The 16,065-nt window shown below is 47.9% G+C and overlaps 2 protein-coding genes across 4 annotated transcripts; both read right to left on the reverse strand.

Moving 5' to 3' along the window:
• Nucleotides 1–544: 544 nt before the first annotated feature.
• Dusp13b (dual specificity phosphatase 13B) lies at nt 545–11,382 on the reverse strand. Of its 3 annotated transcripts, XM_034498079.2 has the most exons (6): nt 11,245–11,382; nt 9,979–10,073; nt 9,201–9,404; nt 6,556–6,729; nt 1,984–2,204; nt 559–1,016 (listed from the first exon to the last, which is right to left on the reverse strand). In XM_034498079.2, the coding sequence occupies exons 1-6, from the start codon at nt 11,377–11,379 to the stop codon at nt 814–816; spliced, it is 1,032 nt and encodes a 343-aa protein (XP_034353970.2). In that variant the 5' UTR covers nt 11,380–11,382; the 3' UTR covers nt 559–813. The 3 variants fall into 3 exon arrangements, with proteins under 3 accessions (XP_034353968.1, XP_034353970.2, XP_034353967.2); XM_034498076.2 differs by lacking the exon at nt 9,201–9,404; XM_034498077.3 differs by lacking the exons at nt 9,201–9,404; nt 9,979–10,073; nt 11,245–11,382 and adding an exon at nt 7,480–8,541 and having other exon boundaries at nt 545–1,016.
• Dusp13a (dual specificity phosphatase 13A) lies at nt 11,299–14,571 on the reverse strand. Its single transcript, XM_076931233.1, has 4 exons — nt 14,392–14,571; nt 13,415–13,632; nt 11,948–12,155; nt 11,299–11,439 (listed from the first exon to the last, which is right to left on the reverse strand). Exons 1-3 carry the CDS (start codon nt 14,538–14,540, stop codon nt 11,956–11,958), a joined length of 567 nt encoding a protein of 188 aa, XP_076787348.1. The 5' UTR covers nt 14,541–14,571; the 3' UTR covers nt 11,299–11,439; nt 11,948–11,955.
• Between the last annotated feature and the right edge of the window lie 1,494 nt (nt 14,572–16,065).

Below are 16,065 nucleotides of genomic sequence, written 5' to 3' on the forward strand. Positions count from 1 at the left end.
TGTTACCTGTCCAGCTGTCTCTCACATGACATTAATTTACTTTTAAAAATAAGCTTGATTTTATTTATTATTACTGTGTATAGGCATGATGTGTTAGGGTGTGTATATGTGCCCTGGCATGAGTGTGGAGGTCAGAGGATACCTTCCTGGCCTCCATTCTTTCTCTTCATCTTTATACGGAAGATGGAGCTCAGATTGCCAGGCCTGTGTGCTTTAATGGCTCCCAACAGTGAGTTTTGATTGTGGCTCAGAGAGGATGTGACACTTGGAACTGTTGTTGTTGTTTTGGCTTTTGTTTTTTTAACAGACAACCTCGGCCGTGGGTGAGGGTGTGAAAGATACAAGATGAAGAATTAGTCGCCTGGTCCACAGTACTGCACCAAACCTTCTTTTGAACCCAGAACATTATTTCTAACCAATCTCCACCTGCTCACTGTCCTCAGTTGGCCTTGCTATGTCAGCAGGCGCCTTCATCCTCCAGGCTACTGAGTCAGAGCTGGCAAGCCATCCTGAGGCTTGTGGCCTTTGTGAGAATAAAGTCATTGTCATACAAACCATCTTTATTATGATGAACCTTTTATTATAGAGACAGTCTGAAATTTCTTCTGCATAAAGAATTTCTGTACTGTGTCAGGGGACTCCACTTGCTGAGGGGTGCCACCCAGCCCACCCTGCCTCTGCCTCAGCAGAGCCCTGACTTGCTGGTGCCATCTCAGGATCTCTGGAAACAGCAGAGGCTACCATTCCCAGGGCCAGGTAGGTCAGGTTAGGCCACGCTGGATGGAGGGGTCAGGGCTTCAGGTGCTCCCTAATTCAGAGTCTCCCTGTTTCCCGCCTCAGCCTGTTGTCCAGAACCTGGAGCTGTCGGAGGAAGCCTGAGTTGGGACAGATATCTCGGTGGGCCTGCACCGTCTGGATGGCATCTACCAGTGTCAAGTTCTCGAAGATCATGAGGAAGGCCAAGACAATTGTGGCAGAGCGGCTTACCCCCATGGCACAGTGGACCAGCACTCGGCCTGTAGGAAGACCCAAGCTAGCATTGACCACCTGTGTCCATCTCACCTTTGGGAAGAAGGGACATCTCTGGCTATCCCTTCCATTCCCCTATCTCAACACCTGGAAAACTGACACTGTCCTCATTGTCAGATGGGCCAACGGAAGCTCAAGATCATACTACAGTTTAGTATAAGGCTAAAGTGAGCAGCTGGGCCCCTTCTCTGGTCCAGAGGGGCTTTCTCTGGTAGCTATTGCAACTCTAGGTAAGGGTCACCAAACTTCTGCAACCCCTTAGATTTACATCACAGGGACTACCCTCTTTCTTTCTCCTCAGTCCTGCCTGCCCCCTCTTGCCCATGAAGCCTTGCACTTATGTCTCCTCTCTGGGGTGCTTGCCCAAGAGTCTGCAAGGTCTTGTGATTTCTGCCTTGTGTCTGGGTTCTTTCTAAAGGGTGTGGTTATCCTGGTAATCACAGTGAATGGTGTGAGTGTGTGTGTGTGTGTGTGTTGTAGTGGTGGTGTACATGAGAGTATAGGTGTGCATGCTTGTGTGTACATGCATATATGAAGGCTCTGGATGTTGTTCTATGGCACTATCCACTTTCATTTTTTGAGATGGGGGTCTCTCACTGGCCTGGACTCACAGTCCAGGCTGTCCTGACAGTGAGCCTTAAATTCTGTATTTTCATCTACCTAATAATGCTGGAATTACGAGCACACATTGCTATGCCTGCCTTTTCCATGTGGGTTCCAGAGAGTAGATCCTCATGCTTGCATAGCAAGCATTACTGAGCCTTCTTTCCAACCGCCATGCTGAATCTTAGTTCTACCTGAAATCACTGGTTTCCATGATGTGCTCATTAAGTGGTAATAGCCATCTGATCCTTAGCATGGGTGCTGTGGGCTCCCTACCCATCAACACTACTGGAGAAATAGCTCCTCATCCCACCCTGACCCCAACCCAAACCCTTCCCGGCAGCAGCTTACTTCGGGGAGTATTGAGGGCATCTCTGATGTAACGAGCGACAGGCAGAAAGTAGACACTAAGGTCAAAGAAAGGGTTATCATCTGCCTCAATGCCATAGTACTCCAGAGGTGTTCCACGGTAAAACTTGGCACCTGTGTCCACTTGAAACTTGCCCGCAGCAACATTCACAACATGGGTAATGCCCAGCTGGATTAGACGACTCTTGTCTCTGGCAGCATACCTGAGGGAAGGGTACATGGGAAGTTAGGGTGATGGGGGCGGCTCTCACTGGATCAGAACTTACCCCCCATCCTCTGTTCTCCTGCAAGTGTCGAGACTGAACGGTGAACTGCCCTGGTGAAGGCAGTCCTCCAAAGCGGCGTTTCTCAGCCTTCCATGTGCCACAATCCTTTAACACAGTTCCTCATGTTATGGCGACCCCCAACCATATAATTATTTTCATTGTGACTTCATAACTGTAATTTTTCTACTGCTGTGAATTACAGTGTAAATATTTTTTGGAGATTGAGATTTGTCAAAGGGGTCGTGACCCACAGTTTGAGAACTGCTGCTCTGAACCTTTCACCCAGGGAAACTTCCTGGATAGATTTAGCTACATGCCTCAAAAACCTTAAAAATGTGTCCAAGCTTTGTGAAAACACTTTCTTCTAGGAACAGATTAAAAGGAAGAATTCTAAATGTGCTGACAGACATTATATAAGCCGAATTTAATACTATTTAAAACCAATATTAGGGAAGGAAACATTTTTGACAGAAAAAAAAAGTATGGTACAGTAATCCTTTTTATCCATGGTTTTACTTTTTATAGTTTCATTTATCCTCAGCCAACTATGGCTTCAAAATATTTTTTTTAATTCTATAGGTAAACAAGTAATAGATTTTAAATTTTGTACTGTCCTGCTGTGTTGTGCCCAAGACTGTAATAGTTAGCAGTAATGGTCAACTTTACAGGTCTACGTTGTGGAAACCTTTATTGAGAAATTGCCACCACTGGACTGGCTATGGACATGTTTCTGGGGCATTTTTTAGTTGCAAATTGACGTAGGAGGATGCAGCCCACTGTGGATAGTGTCATCCCTAGCAGGTGGGCCTGGGATGTATAAGAACAGTAGCTAAGCAAGCCAGAGGAAGCAAATCGGGAGGTAGCATTCCTTCATGGTTTCTGCTTCAAGCTCCTGCCTTGGTTCTCTTGATGATCAACCATAACTGTAATCCAAACAACCCTTCCCCCCAAGTTGGTTTTGGTCAATGTTTTATCATAGTGACAGAAAGCACACTAGAACAAGGACAAGCATTACCCTCTTGGCCAGTGTATACGCACAGCATATGCTACTTTGCCTGTTAATTACTGGCTATCTCAGTTATGAGATTGACTAACATGGTATCACGGGCAGGCCTGTGTTCAATTAGCCCTTACTTAATATAGTAATTACTCCATTTTGTTATTATATTTGTTTTGTGTTACTTAATCTAACTTACAAATTGAACTTTTCAAAGGTATGCATTAGTAGGGAAAACTGCAGCATATTTTATGAGCTCTTGGCACTGTTTTTAGTTTAGATATCCACAGGGGAACATGGAACAAACCCCTCAGGCAAAACAAGTTCCTGTGCATCTAAATTATGAAATACCATGAATCACTAAAAATCACTAGTAAATGCAGGTAAACAGGGGAGAGTGTTTATGTTTTATCAAGAACCTGTGAAGATACAGGATATAAAACAGAATGTTATAAGAATTTTAAAATATGTAGTGTGATTAATTTTAAAAGCTTTCTTTCTATATAAAGCACATCTCAAAACAGTTTTACAAAGTGATGGCAGTTTTACCAAAAATAGCACTGTGAAAAAGCACACATGCGTTTTTTAAAAGTCTACAAGGATTTTTCTCTGTGAAAAGAGGACTATTGTTAGCTAGATATTAATCTGTGCTTTAATTCTAAAGTTCATTTATGTATATAGATGGATGTTTTGTCTGCATGGATATCTGCACACCAGAAGATGGCTTTGGATCCCATGGGACTACAGTTATAGGTGGTTGTGAACAGCCACGTGGGTGCTGGGGCTTGAACTTCCAACCTCTGGAGGAGCAGCCAGGGCTCTCAACTATTGAGCCATCTCTCTCAACCAATGAATTGTAAATACAAAGGGAAAATTATATTATTTCCTGTATATTTAGTCTATATTTTCTTTTTTTTTAAAATGATGCCTTTATGTTCAGTGGTGTTTTGTCTGCATTTGTGCATGGGTATTGGATCCTCTAGAACTGGAATTACAAACAGTTGTGAGCTGCCATATGGGTGCTTGGAATGGAATCCAGGTCCCCTGAAAGAACAGCCAGTGTTCTCTAAACCTCTGAGCCATCTCTTCAGCCCCCTATATTTTTAAAATTTAAGAAAACTCTTAGGAAAAAATAAATGGTACTATTATACTCTTATCTTCTATCTTTGTCATAGAAATCTTGGAATACTCATATTTTCCCAGCATACCTGTACTAAACACTCCTAGGATCACTAAATAGTTAAAAATGGAATCGGTACAAATGGAGACTTCATGACGTAGTCACACAGTAGAATGTTATATAATAATGAAATTGAGCCACAGCTACCCAGAATACATTGTGTGGCACAATTTTAAGCAACTGATGCTGTCCATGAAGTACACACAAGATGGCCTGTTTGCCACACAAGTGTGGGAACCTGAGTTCAAATTCTTAGCACCCACATAAGTGCCAGATGTCGTATGAGCACCTATAATCTACCACTGCTGCTGCGATGAGATGGGTGGCGGAGACAGGAACGTTTCCTGGAAGCTCATGGGCCAGCTTAGTCTGGCATGTACAGCAGTGGACAGTGAGGCAGCGAACATGTTCTCTGACATCCACATATGCACTGGAACATGTATGCACGTGTGTGTTCACAGACACAAAGACATATGAGTGCATACACAAAGAAAAGGTTTTGGCTTGGTTTTGAGGCAGGCTCTCATGAAGCCCATGCTGGCCTTGAACTCACTATACAGCTGTGGACACCATGCACAGGTCTTCCTTTTACAGATGTGTACCATCATCCTCAGGTTTTACGCCCTGCTGGGGACTGAGCCATAGCTTTGTGCTTGCTTGGCAGATGCTTTATAAACGTAACCACATCCCCAGCCCCTAAAAGATTTTTTTTTTTTAAACTTATGTGTATATGTGTGCTCCTGTGTGAGTTTATGGACACCATGTGCATTCAGAAGCCCGTGGAAGCCAGAAGAGGGCACCGGATTTCCTGGAACTGAAGTTACAGGGTGTTGTGAGCTGTCATGCAGGTGCTGGGACCCAAACCTTTGAGAGAAAAGTGCGTGCTCTCTTAACTGCTGAGCTATTTCTTTAGCCACATTAGATAAAGATTTAAATATTTCGCTCTAACTTTAGAAGGCTGACAATAGGCATATCTGTAGTAGTTAAGGTAAAACTTGAAAGAAAAATAAAGGCTGCTTTTGAATTGGGTGCAAATGGCGGTCATATGAAATGAAATACAGACCCACAGAACACAGCAGGTATTCGCTCATCTGTGGCTCCTAGGTTCTATATGGCTACATAAAATCACATATGTATTACATATGACACTAAAGCAGAAGCAAGGTTCTGGTGGAAGGAACCAGACTAGTGGGAGGGAGAGAAAGGAGGACATGGAGGCGGGGCACAGTGGTACACAACTTGAATTCCAGCACTGCAGGCAGAGGCAGGTGTATCTCTGTAAGGTCAAGGCTAACCTAGTCTTCCTAGACAATTGCAAATTAGCTACAGTGAGACCCAGTCTCAAAAAAAAAAAAAAAAAAAAAAAAAAAAAAAAAGGCAGAGAGAATAGGGAGGTGAATAAGGTCAGATACACAGTCACTTGAAAAATCTGCCAAACCCATCCCTATATACAATGAGTATACACCTATTAAAAATGAGGCAGGCACAGTAGCACACACCTTTAGTCCCAGCACTTAGAAGGCAGAAGCAGGAGGATCTTTATGAGTTTGAAGCCAGCCTATTCTACCTAGTGAGTTCCAGGACATCCAGTGAGACTGAATCAATAATGAGGAGGACAGTGATGCTTTCAGGTAGACTAGGCACACAGCTCAATTTGCAGAGTGCCTGCCTAGCACACACAAAGCCCTGGGTTTGATCACCAGCATAAAACAGGCATGGTAGCTATGCACGCTTGTAAAGCCAGCTCTTTGGAGGTGGAGGTTGGAGGTTCGGAAACTCCAGGTATCTTCAGCTACATGGGGAGTTCGAGCCAACCTGGAGTACTTGACATCTTGTGTCAAGAAAAGAAAAAAGATTTGACTCTTAAAGTGTGGTTATCCACTGAAAAGGACCACTTCTAGGGCACAAGGGATGCTCTGTTTCATGGCCTGAAAGCTGGAACTGTGTGTATTTTGTGTGTTTTTCTTACCTGTGTTCTGTTTCCATACTTAAACATAAGGAGAAAGGCAAATGCAGGCAATCGTGAGGAGCACCGGGTGCCATCTGGAGGAGGCTTGTCCTGTTACTCATATCCGTCAGCCATCCCTAGCCCCTACATGGGTCTTACTTACGCGTCTCCCAAGAAAAGGTTGGGCCAGACCTCATTGATGTGGGTCAGTGTGGGAGTCCGACGGACCCACAGCAATCGCTGCAGTGAGGCCAGTGTGGGTGGCTGGTAGGGGGACACCTGGACTGCCCCATGAATCTTTGGCCTCCGAAGTTCCTGCTTCTGCAGCGAGTCCATCCTGGGGACAGAGTGAATATGACAGTAGCTGGAGCAGGCTCCCCTAGGGCGGGTCCAGTGGACAGGAAGGCCTGTGTTGCAGCACCGAGAGCCAGCCTCAGCTACGCTGAATGAGGCTATTAACTGGCTCAGCTGGGCTGGAATCTAGAACCTTTTCCCTGGGAACAAGGAGAACTAGAACTCTCTTGTCAACGCCATGGCGCTAAGCACACCTTTCCTGTGGCCATGGGTGTTAGAAATGTTGGTCTTAGGGACCTTGGGGATCCCCGCAGGGCTAACCAGTGCAGATTGCACCCCTTAAGTCACTGGAAACCCCAGCTGGCTGAGGCTCTTGGAGAGGACCCAGGATGTCCCACCAAACCCAGGCAGCTCATCTGTAGCTCCCACCCCGGCTGTTTCTAAGGCTGATGCTTGAGGTCAGAGAACTCTCCAGGGTCACAGCCAAGCTACAAGTTGGCGTTAGTCAGCTTGTTCACACCAAGTGAGCTGGTGCCTCTCGTATGCAAAATGTATCCCTTGTGGTGTAGTCCATGCTTCACAGGGAGGGACACTGAAGCTTGGGTATTGTTTCAACAACACCCAAAGACAGATGGCTGGAGACTACCCTGGGCTTGATATCCAGTGAGTGACTTCAGTTCATTCCCCCAAGCCTTTCAGTTGCCAAGGGGTGGACACTAACTGGTATCCTTTAGGAAGCTGTCAGGGCTGAGCTACACATCCGCTTACAGGTCCCGGGCTTTTCCCTCCTTACCCTTGTGGTTCAGGCCAGTGCACCTGTGCAGGCCTCACCCAGATGGAGTGGGTTGTATCTGGAGTCAGCTGGCTCAGGCCATCCGGGACCTTGTAGAGCTGAGGTGTCAGAGGCACCAGAACCCGGGCCTGGTGCCTTAGAGGGAAGGGGTACCTACCTTGGCCAACTGCCCCTGGTCCCCTCAAGGAGTAACTAGAGAAGGTATAGACTGGGTAGAGCATCTTTCCCCTCTGGCAGGCACTGCCAAGACCAGAAAAAGAAATGGGCACCCAGGAGGCCACTGGCTTGGCCACACTCACCCAGCGAGTGGATGGTGAGCTGAGTGGAAGAGAGGACCGGCCTTTCTCCCTCATCCCCCTCTGTGACCTATCTGGCAGGCTAAGTGGCCTGCCACCTACCTAGGGCATGGTCTGGGGCCAGGAGAGGGGGACTGGGTGTTGGGCAGGCTGAGTGGAACCAACCTAAGGCAGGTTCCGTCCAGAACACAAATGCTGTGAAGCGCCCAGAATTCCAGGTCCATGCATTTGAGCCAATGGGGGTGGGGTGGAGGATGAAGACAGACCTAAGCTGCTTGGACTGAAGCAGTGGCCTGTTATCTCTCCCTAGTGTCTCTGCTATTGAAAACACTTGTCCTATAGCCATCCTGAAGATGGGGACCACTTGAAGAGGTGCCTAGGGAACAGACTCCCCTTAAAACTCGGCAAGGATATATCTTGGGACCTAAGAAAGTTTTCATTGCTGTCTGGGCCTTAGTTCCTTATGGTAAAGACCGCTGGGGCTACCTGACTTTTCTATGCTCTCTGGTGTTCTGCTGGCTGCAAGTGAAAGAAACGACTCTGTGTGAAGTAATGCCAGGACAAGGGACATTAGGGTGGAGAGGACCCCTGAATCCACAGGAGTCTAATAGCCACTCTGTCCTGAAGCCACCAGGTAGACTCCTCCAGCTATGAGTGGAAGAAGACAGGGATTTGGGGAAACCATAGGCCTCTCACAGGCCTGCTAAATTTGGCATGGGGTAAGTCTGCCCTCTAGTGGCCAGTGGCTGCCAGGCAGCACAACTGTGTTCCAGGAGCTGGGTGGTGGGACTTAGGGGATGCCCTTCTAACTCAGATCCATAGGAAAGATTTTTCTTAGACTTAGGGTCTCCTGGTCAGGTCCTACTTAGGGCCTTGCTCCTGATGCTCAGGCTAAATGTATCCCAGCTATCTGCTCCGGTCCACTGAGGGTTCCTTTCACCTATCAGTCAGAGCCAGGCCCAGCAGCTTACTCAGTGAATCTGTCTTTAAGCTTTAGGTACGGCCCTGCCAAAAAGAAGCCCAGGGACCCAGTACCCTTGATTCCCGTTATGCCCTGGTCTATGGAGAGCCTTACTTGACACTAACTTGTACATCTCAGCTATGTCAGAAGGAGACATGACTGAATGTCCTGAAGGAACAGGCCACTGTTCACACTCATGACAGTCCTCACGTGACTACCTGGCTTATACTTCCCTGTGACTTCAGTAGTTGCTTCTGCGGACAGTAGTTTTCTTGCCCACACTGCCACTGTTTACGGGACTGTGATACTTACCTTCTCATGGCATCCTTTGGTAGCGTGTCTACCTTGCTCTCTGTTGCCTGTCTCTCACTTTGTCCCAGGAAAAATAGTCTTCTAGAATACTACCCTGCATACCTCAGGCCTTGCTCAGCCACCCTGGAACATGGTAGCTGTTTGACACCTACCTCTTTAGCTGTAACCTCAGAACACATTTCTCATGGTCTCCTCTGCTGTTCCCTCTCCGTCTCCCTTCTCCTCCAGGAGAGCATAGACCAAGTGGGGCTAGTGTTCTCACAGCAGGACATCGAGATGTCTGGGAAAGAGACTTTGGCAGGCAAATGCCAAGGGTAGGCTGCAGTGGTCTCTGCCCAGTGTACATCCCTGTAGCCCTGGAGGGAGACAGGCCTGTGTGGGAGTCTGTGAGCCTGAATCTTCACTAGGGGCTACTGGGAGACTCCCATGACATCATAAGTGAGATGCACCTCCCAGAGGCCCTGCATCAGGGGAGATGCCACATAAATGAGCTGTCACATTATTTACATTGCTCCAATCAGTCTCACCCTTTTGGGGCTCAGCCAAGACCTGTAAGAGGGTAGACTGCTGTGGTCTGTGGAGGTTTCACCTGGATCTGTGTTTCTTGATTATATCCCCAACTTAAGGAAGCACATTACAGACCAGACAGAGCCCAGGACTCATGTCTTCATGCTGAGTCCACCCAGTGCTCTCCGGAAGCAGACAGTATCAACGTCCCCACTTTTCAGATGAGAAAAATCAAGGCTCAGAGAGATAAAAGTAGTTTGCCCAAGGTCACACGGTGGTAAGAGGCAGTGTTTTTTTGCCTTTACCTCTGACCCATTTGAATTCCCCCAACCCAATTCTCACAGTTGCCCCTACACACAGACATAGGAGCCCTGAGCCCTAGTATCTAGTCTCAGGGGCCACTGCTTAGGGCCATTCACCCACCTGTAGGGAGATCCTGCCCAGGCTGTAGTCTTCTCGGACACGCAGTTTGTGCTGCCGGCTTCCAGCCGTCTGTCTCTGCACACTTGATGCTGTTTCTATTTTTTGATTTGAGTTTAATTATAAAGCATGCTGTCGTCTCCCTTTCTGCCTCCCCTTGCCACTCCCAGCTTGTCCATTGGTCCCATGGCCTGGTCAACCCCAGGCTCAGCCAGGTACTTTCTCCTTAGACCCAGGCCTCAGTCTTAGTGGTAAGCATGTCTAGCTCAAAGAGTTGCCTGTGGTGTGTGGTATGAGTGTATATGGGTAGCTGGATGGGAATAAGAAAAAGCAAGCAAACCATCTTAAAACTTCCCCTTGGATCCTGAATGTACACTTCTAATCCCAGGACTCAGGAGGCAGAGGCAGAGGCAGGCAGAGCTCTGTGAGTTCAAGGATAGCCTGGTCTACAGAGTGAGTTCTAGGCCAGGCTGGTGTTTTAAACAGTTACTGTGAGACCCTGTCTAAAACACAATATAACACACATATAAAACAAAGAAGAAAACCACTTCCCTTTAGGACTGGGAGGTATTACTCAATGGTAGAGCACTTATCTAGTATGTTTGAGACCCTGAGTTCCATTCCAGCACTGCCCAAAACAAATACCTCCCATCCTTAATCCCTTGGCTTTCAAAGGTTACCCAGAACTAGGGCAGAGATAAAGAGCTGAAGGGATCGATGCTGGAGACTGTCTCAAAGCACATACATCAGTAGAACATCAGCACACAGGCCTAGAAGCCTCTATTTCAGGGTGTCTAGTTCAAGATTACAATCTGGCAGGTTCAGAGGAGGTAGCACAGGCAAAGTCGAAAAAGGGCAATGGAGCAGGTCTGTGCACTCAACGGCTCTAGCTAGGAACAGCTCTCCCTCCACTGTCCTTTGTCTCTCCCTCAAAGACAGCTGCCCCAGGGTCTGCCTAATGAGGGCCCCCTGGATTTGAGATTTAAAAATTATCCTTTTAATCCAGATGCTCTAACCATATAACCATACCATAATATTCTCCAGCCCTATCAGACACACACACACACACACACACACACACACACACACACACACACGCCACACCCTCAGCCTTATTTCCACTGAACTCCCAGGGGCTAAGACTCAGCCACTGCTGAGATCCTTGAGCTGGGGAGAACATTGAGAATCATTTTCCCTGGCCCTATTTGAGAACTTGAGGACCCTGTCACAAGAGCCTCAAAGACTGGTTGACAGACAGCGCACTCCCACCTGTGGAGACTGAAGACAGCGGCTGAGAGGGCATGTGGAACGATGGAGGAAGCTGATGGAACGGTGGGTTCGACGGTGAGCGCCACACTGGGCCCCTTTCATCTTCTGAGCATCCACTTGAACTAAGGCTGCCATTAGGGCCAGGGCAAGAGTAGCAACCTGGTAGAGCCTGGTGGCCGAGGGTAAGGACTGGCTCTGGAGAAGAAAGAACCTTCATGTTACAGGCAGTTAAACGAAGGCCTAGGCTGGCTGGGACTTTAGGACAGGAGCAAGAGCTGTTACCTCACCCTGCTTCATCTCTGAGGTCTCTGTGCCAGGGTGAGTGGGTCCAAGAACAAGGAGAAATAGTGAGGACAAGTTTGATACTTATGGCTTATGGAGAGAGGTAGCCCCTCTTTACAGCCCCCTCACTTCAGGGCCTCAGCTGTAGGGTTGCTGGGTACAGTTGCACAGCCTGTGTACTATAAATCTCTGAGGGTTCTCATGACACAGACGATTCTGTGGTTGTCGTTTCGACAAATTGTGCAATGTTGCAGCCCTACTCAACCAGCTTCCCCCAAACCAGCTGTCTGATGGGCAAGCCGCTGAGGTCAGAAGTCAGGGTGTCTGATATCCCAGGCTAAGGGAGCAGACCCCTGTCCAGGCCCCCAACTGACTTCATGCTGCCAACCACACTCAGCTTTGCCTCCTTGACCTGCCTTACCTGGCTCCTTAGCTCTGACCTGCACCCCGAAGTTGCTGGTCCAGCTGACAGAGCTGGCGGAGGAAGCCACGATTGGGGAAGATCCATCGGCGCTCCCTCACAGTGATTATGGCCTGCTGCAAGGACAGCTGCTGGTGGAGCATGAGGTAAGCCAGGACCAGCGTGGCAGATCGGCTCACACCCACCACACAGTGCACCAGCACCTTAGCTGAAGAAAACATGCATGTGAAAGACTCCTTCCCACCAGCCAGCCCACCCAAGGGATGGGGCCAAAACCCACAGTCCATTCTTGAACCTGTCTTGTGTGTATTATGGGACCTGGCGCAAGTCCTCTCATGGGCCTCAGTGTCCTGATCTTTCCAATGAGTAGACTCACATCTGCTTTGCTAGAGTCTTGAACTTCAGTCCAAGCCTTCAACATGACTTACAAAAGCCTTTGAGACCTACACCTTGTCTGCACCTACATCCTGCACCTCGCCTCAGCCAGAACCCACCTCAAACCTCAGCTCTAGGAACACGGGCTGACTTGCAGTTCCTTGGCATTGGCACGACCTCTGACCTTTCCTCCTGATCTTGGTCTGACTAGCCTTCACTCATCCATCTAGTCTCATCTCAGGCATGGCTTCCTCTACCAGGTCTCCCCACTGCTGAGGGTGTCACTGGAGTCACAAAGCCATCAACCCTTCCTGCACGTGACCCAAGGAACCTGCTGTGGAGGGAAATCCCCAATATCACAGTCCTCTGGATTGAGTATTTGTGGAACTCCTCACATGTGCTCTCTCATACCAGTAACATTCAGAATGCATCACTGATTAGCAAGTTCTACAATAGCTGATGCCCTGGCTTACTTAAGTCTGGCTTCCTAGAATTTGGTTCTTTCCTTGACACAGGGTGAATAATGACCAGATGATGGATGAATGGATGAAGAAAAAAAAAAGTCAAAGTGCTTTGGCTATTACAAAGCAACATGAACCTTATTAAATTCCTCATCGCAAAAAAAATATGAGGAAACAGAAACCCAGAGAAGGACACACTGGCTTGTCCAGGGTCACAGAGCAAAGGGGCATAGCTGTTTCCCAAGATGAACATACAGTATGGGCTCCAGCTTCTCCAGACCTATTGCATCTAGGGTATATTGTTTCTTTCACTTGGAAGTACTTTGGGTCAGACCTCTGGCTACCACGTGGTACTTCTCCAGGGCTGCCTGATGCAGAGTAAGAATTATTCTGATGATTGTGAGACCTGGCTTCCAGTCTCGCGGCTGCTTCTATTTCTTTATGGCCTTGCTATTTGGCCCCACTTTCTCCATCTGTGAAGCAATGCCATTAGATAAAATGCTGAGGCATAGAGGGTAAGATTTTAAAACAAAACAAAACAGGGATTGGAGGATGCTGAGGATTGAGAGGAAATTGAATATTCTTCCCACAAGTGAGCAGAGTGGAATAGGGGCTCTGCCTCAAGTCCTACCTCCAGGTATGGTGAGGGCTCGGTGGATGAATTCAGCTGCCGAGGAGAAGTAGGTGCTGATATTGAAATCAGGAAGGTCGTGGGCTGGGATCCCCAGGTAGCTCACACTGCTGCCGTAGAAGTCAGGACCCCCCTGACAATAGAGTCCCCCGTGGGCAGCGTTCAGCACATGGGTGATCCCCAACTTCCACAGCTCAAATCGGTTGTTTGCCGTAGCCCTGGCAAGGGCAGAAAGGGGGCTGGATTTGGGCTGAGCCCCTGGGTCGAGAAGGAGGCTTATTTGACCCCTGCTTTGGGAAGTGTGAAGCCACAGGGGTACAATGGGAGCTAGAATTCTCCATACTGAGCTGAGTCTGCAGCTCTCCGCCCCAGCCCCAGAGATTTCTGTTGGTAAAGTTGGTGCTGCAAGGGGTATTTTTTGACCCCTTTTGTTGTCTCGGGCAGCCTGCCCCCAGCAAAGGCAGGAAGAGATTGCTTCAGCCCTGAGAACTAGCTGCCCCTCCCTTCTTGCCACATGTCCTACTACTCATAAACATCTAGAGTCACTTAGTCACCACGTCATACCTGCTACTAAGCTACAAATATTTAGAAATGACACCTTTCCTGATTCATCCTAAGTCAGGTTTCTCCACGCACTCAATGTCCACAGGACGCAAGCTGGGAACAGAAAGTACGATCTATGTCTACGCCATTGTATATTCCAAAAGTTGTTGCTTGAATGTCAGGTTACCTTAAGACTACGCCTGAAGACCCCAGGGATCTTCCCCTGAAAAAACAAAAACAAAACGCTCCGGCTCCCCCTAGTGTTAGAAACTGGTCACCGAATCGCTCCTGGCACTTAGGAGTCGGAGAAAATTCCTGGCCTGGGGCGGGTTAGAAGTAACCTGTTGCCTCTACCCACCTCCTCAGGTAAAGAAAGAGTTCAAGGATTGCTACTTCTTGCCCGACTCCTAACAACCCTGTCAGCAGCCACTCACGCATCTCCGATGAAAAGGTTGGGCCAGACTTCATCCACTCTGCTGCAAGAGGCTCTTCCAGCCCTCAGGAGCTCTTCCAGCTGTGGGATATTGGGACAAGGTGTGTCTTCCTTTTCTTGCCCAAGTTTTGGGATAGAGGCATCAGCCATGGGCCAGCCTGCCTACCCCTCTGCCTTTTCGGTCAGATCTCTCTTCTCTGCTTTCCTGTGTTATTTCTCCTTGCCAGAGATTGGCATTGACAGGTGGGACAAAGTGACTCAGCAAGTCCCCGGGGCCTCCAAATAGAGCAAGACCTATTTCCCTTGAGCCGTCTCGCACCCATAAAGTCTCCGAGAACATGGAATTGGACTCTTACAGTCACTATCTCTCTCCACCAGTCAGTTCCTTCTGTAAAGTTAAGGATATACCTGCCCTAGAGAATTGTTTCGAGGGTTAAACAAAAGGTTCACTATGTCTAACACAGGGCAGGTGCTTTAAAATAGGTTCATTCATAGGCTTAGAGCCCACATAGACTGTTTGATTCCAACGACAAGAGTTAAAGCAGAGAAAAGCACTGAGGAACGAAAATTTAAAAAGACCTTTACGGGACTAAGTGGGCCATAAACGGGGTGGTCCGCCGATGTCTGCCGCATTGGAGCCTTTGGATTGTGGAGTCCGTGGGACGTTGTCTGAGTTGTGGAGTCACAGAAACTTAGGCACACATGGAGGAAAGCATCTCATGCGTTCCTGTAAGATATCGGATTTTTTTTTTTTTTTTTTTTTTAAGAAAAAGCTGATGGGTCCTTTAATGTCAAAGGGTGATCTTTGCCTGAGGCTCCATTTATTAACAGACATTATATCATTAAAAATATTTTATTGGTACTGGAGAAATGGCTCAGCGGTTAAGACCACAGATAATACATGCAGGCAAACATTTATACATATAAAATAAGTTTTAAATTTATTTTATGTGTGGGCTGCATGCATCTCATGCCTGCTGTGTCCAGAAGGGGGCAGGTGTTGGATCCCCTGGAATTAGAGTTCTAGATGGTTGTGAGGTGGCACGTGGCATTGAACTTGAGGCATTTGAGGTGGCAGGGAATTAAACCTGAGTCTCCAGCAAGAGCAGCAAGTGCTCTAACCACTGAACAACCTCTCTACCCCCATCAGGAACACAGGCATGGGAGAGTCCTCTGCCTACGAGGGCTGCAGATGAGATGAGACATTTTGCGGTGTCATGGAGCCCCTGAAGGTTATGAGCACACTGGGCAGATTCCTGGCTGCCCCTGCTCTCCTCCTGTCCATCTTAGAACCTGTCCCCATCTCCTTCGGAACTATCAAAGCTGGTCCTGCATTGTTCAGGAAAGTAGAGCCAAAGAGAGCCTAGATTTCAAACTGCAGATGGCTTCGGACATGGATTCTGCCAATGTTAGGCTTGGTTTAGAAGTGGGTGTTCCGTTAGGGTGGGGTATAGTAGTAGCAGGAAAGAACACAGGTTCTGAGAACAGTTTGGGGTTGGATACCAGCTTGGATACATATTAATTGTGCTACGACAGGCTACAATGTTTCTTGGCCTTTCTGTGTGTGAGATCTACTTGGCAGAGTTGAAACAACGATTTAGAGTACAGTCTTTAGCGCAGACAGAAAATATAGGGGCAATAAATGGGACTGGGCAGTGGTGGCACTCGCGTTTAA

This window comes from Arvicanthis niloticus, chromosome 3, assembly GCF_011762505.2.
Source record: "Arvicanthis niloticus isolate mArvNil1 chromosome 3, mArvNil1.pat.X, whole genome shotgun sequence".
NCBI lineage: Eukaryota > Metazoa > Chordata > Mammalia > Rodentia > Muridae > Arvicanthis > Arvicanthis niloticus.

Excerpts from the sequence above, each read along its gene's own strand:
- Dusp13a (XM_076931233.1), bottom strand. The coding sequence starts at position 14,540 with ATGGCTGATGCCTCTATCCCAAAACTTGGGCAAGAAAAGGAAGACACA. Across the intron at positions 13,633-14,391 it reads AACCTTTTCATCGGAGATGC|GGCTACGGCAAACAACCGAT; the intron begins GTGAGTGGCTGC and ends TGCCCTTGCCAG. Across the intron at positions 12,156-13,414 it reads AGCCCTCACCATACCTGGAG|CTAAGGTGCTGGTGCACTGT; the intron begins GTAGGACTTGAG and ends TGTTTTCTTCAG.
- Dusp13b (XM_034498079.2), bottom strand. The coding sequence starts at position 11,379 with ATGGCAGCCTTAGTTCAAGTGGATGCTCAGAAGATGAAAGGGGCCCAG. Across the intron at positions 6,730-9,200 it reads CTGAGGTTACAGCTAAAGAG|GATGGACTCGCTGCAGAAGC; the intron begins GTAGGTGTCAAA and ends CTCTGTCCCCAG. Across the intron at positions 1,017-1,983 it reads TGCCCTCAATACTCCCCGAA|GCCGAGTGCTGGTCCACTGT; the intron begins GTAAGCTGCTGC and ends GTCTTCCTACAG.